General features: G+C 41.1%; 1 protein-coding gene across 3 annotated transcripts in view; it reads left to right on the top strand.

Annotated features, from left to right (window-relative positions):
• The window catches only part of LOC144495835 (lethal(3)malignant brain tumor-like protein 4), a 316,415-nt gene extending 305,859 nt beyond the window's left edge, over window positions 1-10,556 (top strand). For all 3 annotated transcript variants that reach the window (XM_078216430.1, XM_078216429.1, XM_078216428.1), the window contains one exon: window positions 5,725-10,556. In XM_078216430.1, the coding sequence (XP_078072556.1) occupies window positions 5,725-5,859 (135 nt within the window). In that variant the 3' untranslated portion in view covers window positions 5,860-10,556. The remainder of the gene's footprint in view (window positions 1-5,724) is intronic.
• Window positions 10,557-14,924: the final 4,368 nt, after the last annotated feature.

Genomic DNA, 14,924 nt, shown 5'->3' with positions numbered 1-14,924 from the left:
ATCGATCGCAGCCCCCTCCCTCCCCTTCCCCCTCACTTATCTCAGGCAGAGTGGCAGCGGATCCCCCTCACTGATCACAGAGTGGCAGCGATTGCCCCCCCCCCCCCCCAACTGATCTCAAGCAGAGAGCCGTCAGACGCTCGGCACTTACCTCCTCACTAACTGCAGCGCCCAAATCGGACTTTTGTGGAGCATGTCTGTTTCGCGTCGACTCTGGATGGGCGAACGTGGTGGTAAAGGGGAAAGTGCCAGTAAGGTTGGGCATGCAGCCCATTAAGTTAATTTTAAATGCATGTAAATGGCTGTCACACCCGTTTCGGGCGCGGTCCCGATCGCGGCCATTTTCGGGCCTTGGTAAGTGGGGAACCAGCGCGGAGGTGGGTGCAGATTGCGCTACTCGCCTCACGCCCGACTTTACCAAGTTTTTGCGCCTGAAAATGGGTGCATGTGATGGTAAAATGGGGCCCAGTATCTTCTCAAAAGTAAATTAAAATGGTGATGAATGGTGATGAACAAGCACAAAGGCTGTTTAACACTTAATTACTATTTACAAATCATTAAGATAAATATTGCAACAATGTGTTTCTTGATAATGTGATATGGTTATTTGTTCAATGTGTGTAACATAAAATGTAGAATTTAGAGAGATTATTGGATTCACTGAATTATATATTTGACTTTAATGTTGCTGAAATGATCGAGTCTCTACAGTTCATTGACTTTAGCATTCATGATTACAAAAGCCCCAATTAAGAATAATGTTTGTGCGTGGGTTTAATTACCCAGCAATATAATAGGAGAAAAAAAGATAGGATTTTATTGAATTCCATTTGTAGTATGTAAACTTGTGTAATTGAATTACTTAATTGTTAGGACTTCTATGAGCAAGGATACGTCTAGAGAGTATCGTCAAAATTTTACCACCTCGTCGCCCCCCATCCCTGGAATTGGGGCGAGCAAGGCTCACAGAATGGAATTCTCCGTTGGCCTCGGGCGGGATTTTACGAGCCTCACTCGAGCAAGGTCATATATGTTTTACCTTGCAGAAAAATATCACAAATACTTCACATAAATGATCCAGAAATACTCTGATGGTTCTCGCTCATTGGGGAGATTAGTTAAGCAGACATCATCACTCACTTTTTCCCTTTCTCAGACAGATCTCCATTTGGAACTTTTCACAAGATGTGCAATGGGCTTATTAAAGTCTTAAATGTAATTTATTTTATTGAGATGAATAGAATTAATAAATTCTTTACTTTCTCATCAGGAATGGTCATTTAAAATGGGCAAAACCGCACTGTCAGAACTTTTGTTTTTAAAGGTCGGCATTTGCAGCTGTTGGTTAAATTTGGACTTTGTATTTTAGTTATTAAAAAAAACTATTATCATCCCTCAGAGCTAAAGTATGCTACGAAGCAGCTTCTGTTGTCAAAGCACCAGAATCTTTGTTTCAACCTTCTCGTGATATGTTGCATCTTGATCTTGAGTGAACGTGTCATACCTAATTTTAATGCTTTTCATTTCTTGTTTGGGCTGTCTCAACGAGTCACCAACTAAAATTGAAGACATTATTCTCAGCTATTAAAGAGCTATAATCTAGTCTACCTCTTCCTCAAATAACCGTGGTATAATGGATTACCAGAGCAGTGGGTGTTAATATTTATATGGTCACAAACCAAGTATATATTAAAGGAATGAAACTCTTTGCTGATGATGAAGATCATGAGATTAGTGGAAATGCCCACATACATACACTTTAGAGAAGGCTGCAATGTGGAAGAAAATAGTTTGCTCTGTTGCCTGGTGCTGTTTTCCATGTGCAAGCGATGAAAGTAAAAAAGGCTTCCGTTACTGGTTGTATGCAGATTTATAAGACTGGAATACGTACTCTGTGGTGGCATGGAATAATCAAGTAGCGTAAAAAATCAAGGCTATAAGTCACCTCTGCGCCAATGGCACAGCCATCCCTTTCATTGAGTTTGTCTGAAGGTCAAGGTGGCGAAACAGCAAAGCTTGCTGACTGCATCCTTTATGAAACACAGCTGGTAAAGAGAGAAGTCTTCATACATGTCAGTGCATCTGTTCTTTAACCTACAGACCCAGCTGGTTAAGTGGAGGGGTGAGGTGGGAATAATGATGATCTTTCTTCACTGCAAGAAGACCTGCTGTTTTTATTTCTAGTCCTCCTCATTCTCCACCAGCCAGGAGTCAAATATATTTTTTCAAGGACTCTCTTTGAGATTTTCTCATGAGCTTTTTTTTCCAGTTTTCAGGGACTCCTTTTTCATTCTCACTAACTCCATTATTAGGTAATGCAGTCATGCAGTAACATTATTTCTGTATTTGTGTTGATTTTTTTTATCAGGTTAGCCTTCTTTAGATAGACAAGATAGCAAAAATACCTAAATGAAAGGCTCTATAATGTATAGCAGCTCATCCAATCTATAGCCTAGGATTAATCAGATCAAAGTAAAATGTTAACCATGTATCGATGATAGATTAAAACATATTTTGCAAATATTATCTTTATTTGGGATTAAGATGGCTTGTGCAACAGTGGTTCAAAACCAGAACAGAGAAAACATAGGGTAAGTAGGTAACAGCAGTTCTGATTCTAGGGCGGCACAGTGGTTAGCACTGCTGTCTCACAGAACCGGGGACCCGGGTTCAATTCCCAGATTGGGTTACTGTCTGTGTGGCGTTTGCACGTTCTCCTTGTGTCTGTGTGGGTTTCCTCTGGGTGCTCGCGTTTCCTCGTCCAAAAGACGTGCTGGTTAGGTGCTTTGGTCATGCTAAATTCTCCCTCAGTGTATACGAACAGGTGCCAGAGTGTGGCGACTAGGGGATTTTCACAGTGACTTCATTGGTGTTAATGTAAGCCTATTTGTGACACTAATAAATGAAATGATTGAAAAACACGTTTCCACCATAACCGGAAGTAACAAATAGCTATCTATAGAGTGTATATATATATTAAATATTTTCTTTGCTGACACCTGCTGTATAATAAAGAAAACATTAGAAGCATGCTGATGTAGTAATGATGTGAGATCAAATGACTGAGAAGTAAGAGAGATGTGGAAGGAGGAGAAGCTCCAGCCTCGTGCATGGGTCCAAATGTGCAAATATTTGATTTGACTTATTATTGTCACATGTTGTCACGTTATATTGCCACACATTGAAAAGTATTGTTTCTTGCGCGCTATACCAACAAAACATACTGCTTGTAGAGAAGGAAAGGAGAGGGTGCAGAATATAGTGTTACAGCCACAGCTAGGGTGTAGAGAAAAATCAGCTTAATATATGTAGGTTCATTCAAAAGTCTGATGGCAATAGGGAAGAAGCTGTTCTTGAGTTGGTTGGTATGTGATTTCACACTTGTGCATCTTTTTCCCAATGGAAGAAGGTGGAAGAGAGTCTGTCCGGGGTGCGTGGGGTCTTTGATTATGCTGGCTGCTTTTCCAAGGCAGCGGGAAGTGTAGACAGAGTCAATGGATGCTTACTTACTGTACTGTAAATAAAGAGTAATGTTTTTGAGGAGCTATAACTGAGCAGCATACTTTTGGACCATAGACAATCCCCCCTTCTAGACCCCCAACCCCACAACGGAACAGATGTCCTGATCTTGCTACAAGCAGCTCCCCCGGGCCTGCTCCTAGCTTTATTACTGGGTTCTCAGTCACTTCCTCCACTCCCTTCTTTTCCTCCAGGCCTCACAGAGGATATCAGAGTTCCACAGTTGAACACAACAGCCTCATTGTCCAGGATATTGCTGCCGCTCCTCCCATACAGGTTCCTTCCCTTCCACCCTTACTGCTCCTCCAATCATAAACTCTGACTGTGGAGGAGCAGCAAGAATGGGAGAGAGGGAACATATGATTGGGCGAGCTGGAACAGCCAGCATGGGAGGAACAGAATCTGTGATTGGAGGAGCAACTCCTTATAGATTCTTCCAGCTCATACTTGGTGCTGTTCCAATCACAACTCTGCATTGTTTTCCCACTTCCAGAGCCCTGTTCGGACAATGGAGGAACCACAATATAAAGTAATCTTGAATTTTTCACCCCTGGTTTTCCTAATCTACTTTTGATGTATTGAGAGAGAATTTTCCCCATCTGTCTTTATTTTGAATCCTGCCACCAACACAAACAGGAGAAGAAAAGACAATAAGAATTACAATCTTTTGATTGTGTCCAGATTTATTCCCCAGAATTGCAGCTCCCAAACAAAATTACAGTTGGAAAATGTAGGAGCAAACTACAGGCCCCGCTCTACGCCCACCTCAGCACCTGATAGACTCTAACCTGAATATAGGCATATTGAATGAAGTGGCTGATCGTCCCAATATACAAACAAACCTCTTTATATCTATACAATTAAATGGTCCAATACATTATCACATTTTTCGCTGCACTATCTCAGTTATCATGATACTGTATTAATCAGCTGTAACTTTAAGCTCCTCCTATGTTTTATCTCATTTTGTGGAATTTACGTGGTGAGTCAAATGTAGAGTCATGTTGAGAGACAACTTCTTGCTTGCCACTGGCACCAGGCATTCCTGCAGCATTTCTAGTGATCTGTGTCTGAGTAAGGCTGCAATGGGATTTTAAAGCCTTTCTCAAAGTTCTCTCAGCGCAATTGTCTCAACATATTGATCATGAGCCAAAGAGACTTGTATTTATTCTTTCTTGGGATTTAAGAGTTGCTAACAAGGCCAGCTTTCACTTATTGGCCTTGAGAAGGCTTTATTGAAGCCTGTCAGTAGAGCTCTGCTGTGGTTGGCCTTGCAGTTGTCATTAAGTGATCATGCATGACTGAACAGATGTAGATGATGGATTCTACATTTGTTACTAGAAATTAAGGGTTGCCATGCACACTCTCGTATAACAGATTTTTTTAATATGTAGGCTCAATGAGTTCCACTCATTGCATTTAGCAGCCAAGGAGGGACTGGAGCTAGCATTAAGTCAGTTCCTCTAATCTGATCTCAATTTGTTCCAACTCTCGCTCATTGCTTCAGCCAGTGTTCTCTCTTTAAACTCTCTACTTAAATCCCTTGATGTGGATGTACCTGAATTGGTGCTTCCCATGGTTGAAGTAGGTGATACAGGTACAATGACATGCTGGGTTAATTTTGTCTGCTGTCATTTGCTTCCTGGATGTCTACATAAACAGTAGAGGTACATATGATAGAATACGAGCTGAAAGTCTTACAGAATTTATTTGGCATGATACACTGGGTAGAATTTTCCACAATGACAAGCAAACAGGTCGATGCTGTAACACAGCATGTGTCATTCTACCTGTTTCCAGTGTACACCTGCATACACCAAATGAGTAGTGGGAGGAAGAATAATAAGAAAAGAATGGTACTATTTCTGTGTTTGGGAAGGCCTTTGACTTCAATTCCCTCATTTGTTCTTTGGATTTCCACCCACAAGATATATTTCTCTGTCTCTTCCAGACTTTCATTGGTTAGAGAAGTTTCCTTAAGATTTCAAGAGTACAGACCTTCATCACTTGGGAGATCAGAACGTACTGTATTGAAGTAACAGTCTAGAATATCCTTTCATAAATAATTTACTTGTAGGAATTACATTTGGCATATCAAGATAAAATAACGGCTCAAAATATGATCAAAGTAGACAACGAATTTCTATCTATTTAGAATTTGAATACATATATTGTTTTCACCAGTGACTTTTCTTTTTTTTACAGCAGATTGATGGAGAAGCATTTCTTTTGCTGACACAAATGGACATAGTAAAGATCATGAGCATCAAATTAGGCCCAGCCCTGAAGATTTACAACTCCATTCTAATGTTTAAGAATTCTGAAGGTAATTTGGAATAGAATGAAACGGCATTTGGATTGAAAAAGGCAGCTGTTAAAGTGAGGCTCTTCTTTCCTGCCAATGAGTATTAAAATGAATCTCTTGTCATGATGAATGGCACAATAAACTGTAGATCAATTTATCAGCAAGATTAACAGGGTACATTGAGATATTGTTGATTTAATAAATTTTTAGCTATAAATGCTTGTTATTAAGACATGGTGAAGTCATTAAAATGTGCTGTATTAGAAGATGAAGATACATTTGGAAGTTGCACTTGTACTGTAGACATGTAATTACATTTCACATGCAATTGAGACAAAATTATAATTTTATTATATGATTTTAAAAACAATAGAGTCGGGCAAAAGTAGTTGTCTACCTGTGAGATAACTTGATTAAAGTGTAAAATGGATCTACACACTTTAATAATGTTGAGTAAATGGATGTTACCCAAAGCTTAGAGAATGGCGGGAGATAATCTGCAAATGGAGCACAATAAATTGATCATTTTAGAGTATGTATTGAAATAAGCTATAATTATGTAGGCTTTTCAGTTACAACTATAAGTGTACCTTTTTCTTTGGCTATGTTTAGGTGGTAAAATACCCTTGCAAATGTAGTTGATTGTTTATTCCATAGTTCGTATTTTAGATCAGATTTTTTAGTGCCCATTTTACTGCTACATATGATCATGTGACCAAGAATTTTGAAATTTGTTATTAGATGAGCACATTGGTTTTTGCTATTGACTATCAGCCTGCATGACACAGAGCATCTCTTTCCTTCTGGTATTGGTGCATCCAGTACGCATAGAACAAGGAGCAGCCTTGTTAGCAGAATAATGCAAAGGTTCTTGCATCCTTTTCCACACTTTCTCTCCACAATACAAAGATAAGCACTCTCTTTAACACACGCACAATTTAAAATATTTACTTTAAAAATACTGTGAACTATGGCACAAACCAAAAATAGCAGAATGCTGTTAAATGCATTATTTGTCCAATAAGCTGACCTGATAAGATAGTGCAAGAATTAATTTTACTTAAGCATGTATTGTGCTGTCTGTGATAAATATAATTTTTATAAGAGCTTTCATTTGTAACCTCCCTACATCCACAATACATATCTGTAAATGAAACCAATATTGCAGAAACTCTGAATATGTATATACCATAGAGTTCATAAATTATGAAACTTTGCAGTCCTCTAATGTTCCATTGAGCTTTTTATTTTCAGTTTTCATAACCAATTCATAATGAATTTCTACGGCATTGACAACGTACTCTTCAAGGAACCAAGTGCACCATTGCTAAAAGTCAGGGTTTCCCAAACTTTTCAAGCCGCGGAACTCTTAGTAACCCCACCAAGAGCACCAGTGAATCCCAACCACTGTCACAAATGTCAGCGCCTTTTATTTTCCATAAACAGGTGTGAACACAGAAATCAAATTTAAACAAATAATTTCTAGCTCTATCTATGTATACATCAATCTGGTAATAATTTAAAAGTTCTCTGATTAAATATATTTAAATCTTACCCGTTGTCATTTTTAGGGGGAGTAATGATGTTGGAAAGCTGATGCTAATATCGGATATCTCTCTTTCCCTGACACACACACACGTCTCTATCTCACAGTTACACACTCGCGTCTCTGTTCACATTTACACACACACATCTCTATTCACATTTGCACACTCACGTCTCTGTTCACATTTGCACACTCACGTCTCTGTCTGCTCACATTCACACACTCAGGTCTCTGTCTCACATTCGCACACTCACGCCTCTGTCCCACATTCGCGCACTCGTGGCTCTGTCTCACATTCGCACACTCGAGTCTCTGTCTCACACTTGCACACTCGCATCTCTGTCTCACATTCGCACACTCGCGCCTCTGTCTCACATTCGCACACTCGCGCCTGTCTCACATTCGCACACTCGCGTCTGTCTCACATTCGCATACTCATGGCTCTGTCTCACACTCGCACACTCGCGTCTCTGTCACACATTTGCACACTCGAGTCTCTGTCTCACATTCGCACACTCGCGCCTCTGTCTCACATTCGCACACTCGCGTCTGTCTCACATTTGCACTCGCGTCTCTGTCTCACATTCGCACACTCGCATCTCTGTCTCACACAAGCACACCCGCGTCTGTCTCACACTCGCACACTCACGTCTGTCTCACACTCGTGTCTCTGTCTCACACTCACACATGCGTCTCTCTCACATTCACACACTCGTGTCTCTGTCTCACGCTAGCACACCCGCATCTCTGTCTCTGTCTCACATTCGCACACTCGTGTCTCTGTCTCACACTCGTGTCTCTGTCTCACACTCACACACTTGCATCTGTCTCACACTAGCACACCCGCGTCTCTGTCTCACACTCGTGTCTCTGTCTCACACTCGTGTCTCTGTCTCACACTCGCACACTCGCATCTCTGTCTCACACTAGCACACCCACGTCTCAGTCTCACACTCGCACACTCACATCTCTGTCTCACACTAGCACACCCACGTCTCTGTCTCACACTCGCGTGTCTCACACTCGCACACTCGCGTGTCTCACACTCGTGTCTCTGTCTCACACTCGCGTCTCTGTCTCACACTAGCACACCCACATCTCTGTCTCTGTCTCACATTCGCACACTCGTGTCTGTCTCACACTCGTGTCTCTGTCTCACACTCGCGTCTGTCTCACACTAGCACACCTGCGTCTCTGTCTCACACTCGCACACTCGCGTCTCTGTCTCACACTCGTGTCTCTGTCTCACACTCGTGTCTCTGTCTCACACTCGCACACTCGCGTCTCTGTCTCACACTCGTGTCTCTGTCTCACACTCACACACGCGTCTCTCACATTCGCACACTCGCATCTCTGTCTCACATTCGCGCACACACTCATGTCTCTGTCTAGTCAGCCTATCAGCATCCAGTGCTCCAAGACGTTTTTCTCTGATTGGCCCATTTGATTTCTCTCATCCTGTCATATTTTGTGCGTTTGAAACACTGTTTGCTAGTCACGTTACGGCCGCCTGCTCCACAGACACCCTATTGATTCTTCACAGACCCTGGGGGTCTGCGGAACCCAGTTTGGGAACCACTGCCACAAGTAATAAGTGCTCCAAATAGGCCAGGGCTCAACAATAAAATAGTGATTTTTTAAAAAAACACAATTGTGTTTTGAAGTGATGGAAACATGCTATAGTGGCATGTTGCCTGCTTCGATGCAGCGGTTACTTTTTGATTTGTATTATCAAGTTGTAGAGCTTTGCTGTTTTGTATATTATGTTTTTTGTGTAATTAACAGTGCATTGCAGTTGGTGTTTATTTATGTTTGCACAGAATTTGTTACAAAATGTTATACTTTACCTTAAAGATTTCTCTGATGTATAATGTGTTTTATTATGTATTGTATAAGTAATATATACAATATCTATAATGGGTTAGGGCATGTTTACTCTTGAAAGTAATGGTATTTTAAACTGAAAATTAATCTTATAAAGATAAATAGTAATTTAAAAACTAAATGTCTTATAGAGCAGGAATGCAATATGGTGCATATAAAACTTTGGTATAATTTTGTGGTTTTCGATATCATGAATCAACTACACAACCTCTCCTTCAGCTAGCCTCAGTTTTTGTTTGTCAATGGCTCATAATGTAGGACACAGCCAAAACTGTTATTCTTTTTTGTTTAAATTATCTGTAACCAAGTAGGACTTCATGAAAGAGTTGAGATATGAGAAGAATAGATAGGTTTGATTTTGTACTTTTTCAAAATACAGCACATAGAATAAAAAAAAGAATAGAATAAGCCAGTTTAAACAGTGACATCTATTTTTCTGGAAAACCCATTTCAAGGTTTCCATTAAAAAAAAACATGGACAGGATTCTGAAAAAAAGTTTTGTAAGTTAGTTTTCTGCCTTTGCATCATCTAGAACAGAAAGTTATTTCTCTGACTCAGAATTTGTGCCTTGACATTTGCTGTAGAATTTGGCAAGTAAAGGAACAATTTACAAAATTCAGTGAGATTTGAGAGAATGCTTTTTAGATACATCAGGAAATGTGATGGATAAAAATTCAGAAATAATAGATCGGGCTACTTAAATATCAATCAGTAATTACCATCAATGATAATGATAAAACACGTATCGCTGGAGTTTACACCTAGGGAGTTTTTTTTACAGTGACAGGGCACATCTTTTATAAGTTTATATGATATACAGTAATGAAGATAACTTTCAGATACTTCGACTTTAACATCACCAGCGATTATATATTACCCTTCAGTATTGGTGCTCACAATGAAGGCTTCAACAAAAAACCTCAAATGCTGAAAATTACATGGTTAGGAAGAAATGGTAAAATGGCATTGAATGCTTTTGTACTGTCATTGAGTTAAATTGTCGTTATTGATAAATCACATTTTTCCCATTCAGTGAACACAGAGCCATAAACTTTAATACACTGTGGTACTAAGTCCAAAACTTCTCAGTTCATGAAAAGAATTTGTTATATTTGTTACACGGTGTTTGTAAATTACATTTAAATGTTGAAATGCATTATTGAAATGTTTTGCAGGGAATGTTTAAAAATAATTACTCTTATTCTGGCATGCTAAACGTTACCTTCAATTGGATACTATTTTCGACTGTGATGTTTATCAAAGTGAGCTTGCAAATTTTTAAAATAAATTTCTGTTAAGTTCAGACTACCTGCTATGCTCCAATCTTTTTTCTATGGTGTGCTGCTTTCACCAGGCCCATGTAAAACACAAAGATAAATAAGTGGAATCAATGTGTAGCATGTCCAACTTCAGCTTATGCGTCTGAGCTAACAAAAGTTCTGGCCCTGAAATTCCATGTGTCGTTCCAGTCTTCTGCTGTTGTTTTAGGGGACACCAGTGGAATCACCAGAAAAATGGCAGAAATAGCTGCTGCTGCTGCCACCGTTTCTCCTGGAGTTCTACTGAGAGAACATCCATGGAATTTGAATCTTTATTTTCTTCCCGCCTCTCTTCTCCTGAAGGTGCCGAGTCATGCTTCAGCACATCAACCAATTACCATGCTCAGTGACCCAGACAGTGAATGTCACCAGTAGCAGGAAGGGTATCGCAGATGGGTGGTTCTTGTTCCCGCCCAGTCTCCAGGCAATGCTTTCTTTTAGCAAGTAGCAATGAAAGGTAACCAGAAGTGGGAACCTTGGTTGATCTCTTATCTCTGTCCAGAGTCACTGAGGTCAATAGGGCCAGCACGGCTGCCTCACAGCACCAGGGATCCGGGTTCAATTCCAACCCTGGTTGATTTGTCTTTGTGGAGTTTGCACGTTCTCCTCGTGTCTGCAAGGGTTTCTTCCAGGTGTTCCGGTTTCCTCCCACAGTCCAAAATGTGCAGGTTAGGCGGATAGGCCATGCTAACTTACCCCTCAGTGTCCCAATTCCAAAAGACGTGCTGGTTAGGTGCATCGGCCATGCCAAATTCTCCCTTAGTGCACCTGAACAGTCACCGGAGTGTGGCGACTAGGGGATTTTCACAGTACCTACAGTAAAATGTGTAGGTTAGGGGGATTAGTGGGGTAAATATGTAGGGTTACGGGGATGGGGCCTGGGTAAGATGCTGTGTTGGAGAGTCAGTGCAAATGGCGGCCTCCTGCACTGTAGGGATTCTATGTATTATGTGGCAGCACCAGTTAGTTCATCACAGTACTGGAATCTGCTAGTGAATATATCTCACTTTCCTCAGTTAGTAGTTCACTAAGCTATCAAGTCATCATTTGCCTACCCTCATGATTAACTAAACTTAAAGATTCAAATAAGCACCACAGATCTACCAAAACTGTGTTGGGGCAGCACATCTGCCTGTCCTCATTATGATCAAATCTCAAACCCCCCCACCTCTTGTTGCTCCATTGGTTACTGTACAGGCTGTTCTGGGCAAAGATTTTTCTAACCCAAAGATACACCACTGCTACTCCCTCAATTACACAGCCTCAGTTAAAATGGCTATCGATCTCCATGGGATCGACCAATTAAATAAGAAATTGTAAGGCTGGCATACAATCATGTACGGTAAGTATATGTACTTCAGGCATACTTACTGATCACTTAGATGGCATCTGAGTGAGATTTCTGGAGAAATCTAGCATTCTGCCAGCTATGCCCCAGAAATAAAGGCAAGATGGGACTGGAATGATCGTAAAAGAACAGCTTATCCTAACCAGAAGTTATCATGGGACCAAGTAAAGGATGGATATCCATGAAAATTAATTGAGCTGTAAGTCCCATCAATTTTTTGCTTCATTATTCATCTGAATTCCAAAGCCAAAATGTCAATTGGAAACCAGGCCATCCACTGGAAATATTAATCGGGAGATGCCACTGAACTAAATTAATTGATTTGCAACTATACACTCAGAGAATTAAAAATAAAAGACTTGCTCAAGCAATTAATGGGTATTTTTTTTACCTGATTATAATCGAATAATTTATAATTCATCAGTCTTCAAAATGAAACAGCCATTTGTTAGGTACTATTTAGGGGCGGCACAGTAGCACAGTTAGCATTGCTGCCTCACAGTGCCAGGGACCAGAGTTCGATTCCCGGCTTGAGTCACTGTCTGTGTGGAGTTTGCTTGTTCTCCCTGTGTCTGTGTGGGCTTCTTCCTGGTGCCTGGTTTCCTCCCACAGTCTAAAGATGTGCGGGTTAGGTGAATTGGCTGTGCTTAATTGCCCCTTAGTGTCAGGGGGACTAGCAGGGTAAATGCATGAGGTTATGGGGATAGAGCCTGGGTGGGATTATGGTGGATGCAGACTCCATGGGCCGAATGGCCTCCTTCTGCACTATAGGGATTCTATGATTCTATGAAGTGTGCCAGTGATAAATTGGAAGAAGATTCTGAATTTTTAAAAAATGGATTCTGTTCTAAAACTCCAAGCAGCTAATTGACTTCTCTTTGGTATTTCAATAATACTTGATCTGTTTTGTAGAATAAGGAAGAATCCAGACTCTTTCTCCCATTACTCCAATAATTGGTCTCATTTCAGGTTCAGCTCACTCAAATTATTCTGTGTTCAAAACTGTAAACAATTCAAACTTTTCACTTGCTATAAATAATTCCCCAAACATCTCCATCAGGACAGACCCAGTAAGGATAGTAGCAAAGTGGGGAGGAAGTGGCCCAGGGAGCACTCAACATTGAGTCTGGATTGCATGAGGTGTCAAAGCATCCGATCAAACAAAAAGTTTAAAGTTCGTTTATTAGTGTCACAAGTAGGCTTACATTAACACTGCAATGAAGTTACAGTGAAAATCCCCTAGTCGCCACACTCCGACGCCTGTTTGGGTACACTGAGGATGAATTTTAGAATGGCCAATCCCCTAACCAGCATGTCTTTCAGACTGTGGGAAGAAACTGGAGCACCCGGAGGAAACCCATGCTGACACGGGGAGAACCTCCAAACTCTGCACAGACAGTGACTGAAGCCGGGAATCGAACCCGGGTCCCTGGCACTGTGAGGCAGCAGTGCTAGCCACTGTGCCACCCTACCACTATGCCAAGATATTTTGCTGGTTATTATCTACTGCTCTTCCTCAGTTGATGAATCAGTACTTCTCCATTTGAAAGAAGCACTGAGGGTGACAAAGACACAGAATATACTCAGGATGAGGGACTTCATCACCAAGATGCCTTGGCAACATCAACACTGACCAAGCTTGCTGAGTCCTGAAGGATATAGCTGCCAGACTTGGTAAGTGGCAAGAAAATCAACATGAGATTAAACCAACTTTGTGCTCTCCGATCTGTTACAAATGCATCTGCACATGACAACAGTGATAGGAGTGGCCACCACACTGATCTTATAGAGAGGAAGATCATTTTCACTCTAAGGACACCCTCTATCAGGTTGTGTGGTACTACAATGTGCTAAATAGAATGAATTCAAAATAGATCTAGCAATTAGCCTGTTCCTATGCTGTAATTTTCTTTATTCTTTTGAGGGATATGGTCCCCGGGAGGGTAGGGGGTTTTAGTTAAGTCGGGCAGCATGGTCGATGCAGGCTTGGAGGGCCAAAGGGCCTCTTCCTGTGCTGTAATTTTCTTTGTTCTTTGGAGCTTCAAGCTTGGCATTCATTTGGTGCTGTTAACCTATAGCAGCAGCGGAACTGTATTCCATCACAGTCTGTACCCTCATGACCTGGCATAGCCTTCATTCTTCCGTTACTATCAATCCAGGCAACCAACCCCAGTTTAATGAGTGAAAAGGAGCATGCCAAGAGCAGCACCAGATAGGCTAAAAGAAAGAGGTGCCAACCTTGTGAAACTACAACATGTTTTACATGTATGTTGAACAGCAAAAGTAACATTTTATAGACAGAACTAAGTGATCCCACAACCAAGGGATCAGATTAAAGGTTTATAGTCCTGTCATATCCAGTCATGAATGCTGGCAGGCAATTAAATAAGTAACAGGTGAATAAAGCTCCATGAACATTCCCACCCTCGATGCTGGCAGAGCCCAGCTCGTGAATGCAACAGTTGTCAAAAATCTTTGCAATTATCTTCAGCCAGAAGTGCTGCACTGTGACCTCCTCCTGAAATCCCCAACATCATAGATGCCAGTCTTCAGTCAATTTGATTCACTCCAGCTGATATCAAGAAACATCCGAATGTATGGGGTGTAGCAAAGGCTACGGGCCCAAATAATATCCCAGCTATAGTGCTGAAACCCTGTGCTCCAGAAGGAGCTGCACATCTAGCCAAGCTATTCAAGTACAGCTGGCATACTAGCTACCCAACGAAGTGGAAAATTGCCCAGTTATGTCCTGGCCACAGGAAGCAGGTCAAATCCAATCTGATCAATTACAGTCCCATCTGTCTACTCTCAGTCATCAGCAAAGTAATGGAACGTGCCATTGACAGTGCTATCAAGTGGCACTTAATAACCTGCTCAGCAGTGTCCAATTCAGATTCCTGGAAGAGGACTCAGTCCCAGACCGGATTACAACCTTTGTCCAAGCATGGACAAATTAGCTGAATACAAGAGATGAGGTGAGAGTGACTGCCTTTGACATCAAG

Source organism: Mustelus asterias, chromosome 7, assembly GCF_964213995.1.
Source record: "Mustelus asterias chromosome 7, sMusAst1.hap1.1, whole genome shotgun sequence".
Classification (NCBI taxonomy): domain Eukaryota; kingdom Metazoa; phylum Chordata; class Chondrichthyes; order Carcharhiniformes; family Triakidae; genus Mustelus; species Mustelus asterias.
The sequence above is the reverse complement of the archived record's forward strand: the minus strand, read 5'-3'. Positions and strand labels throughout refer to the sequence as shown.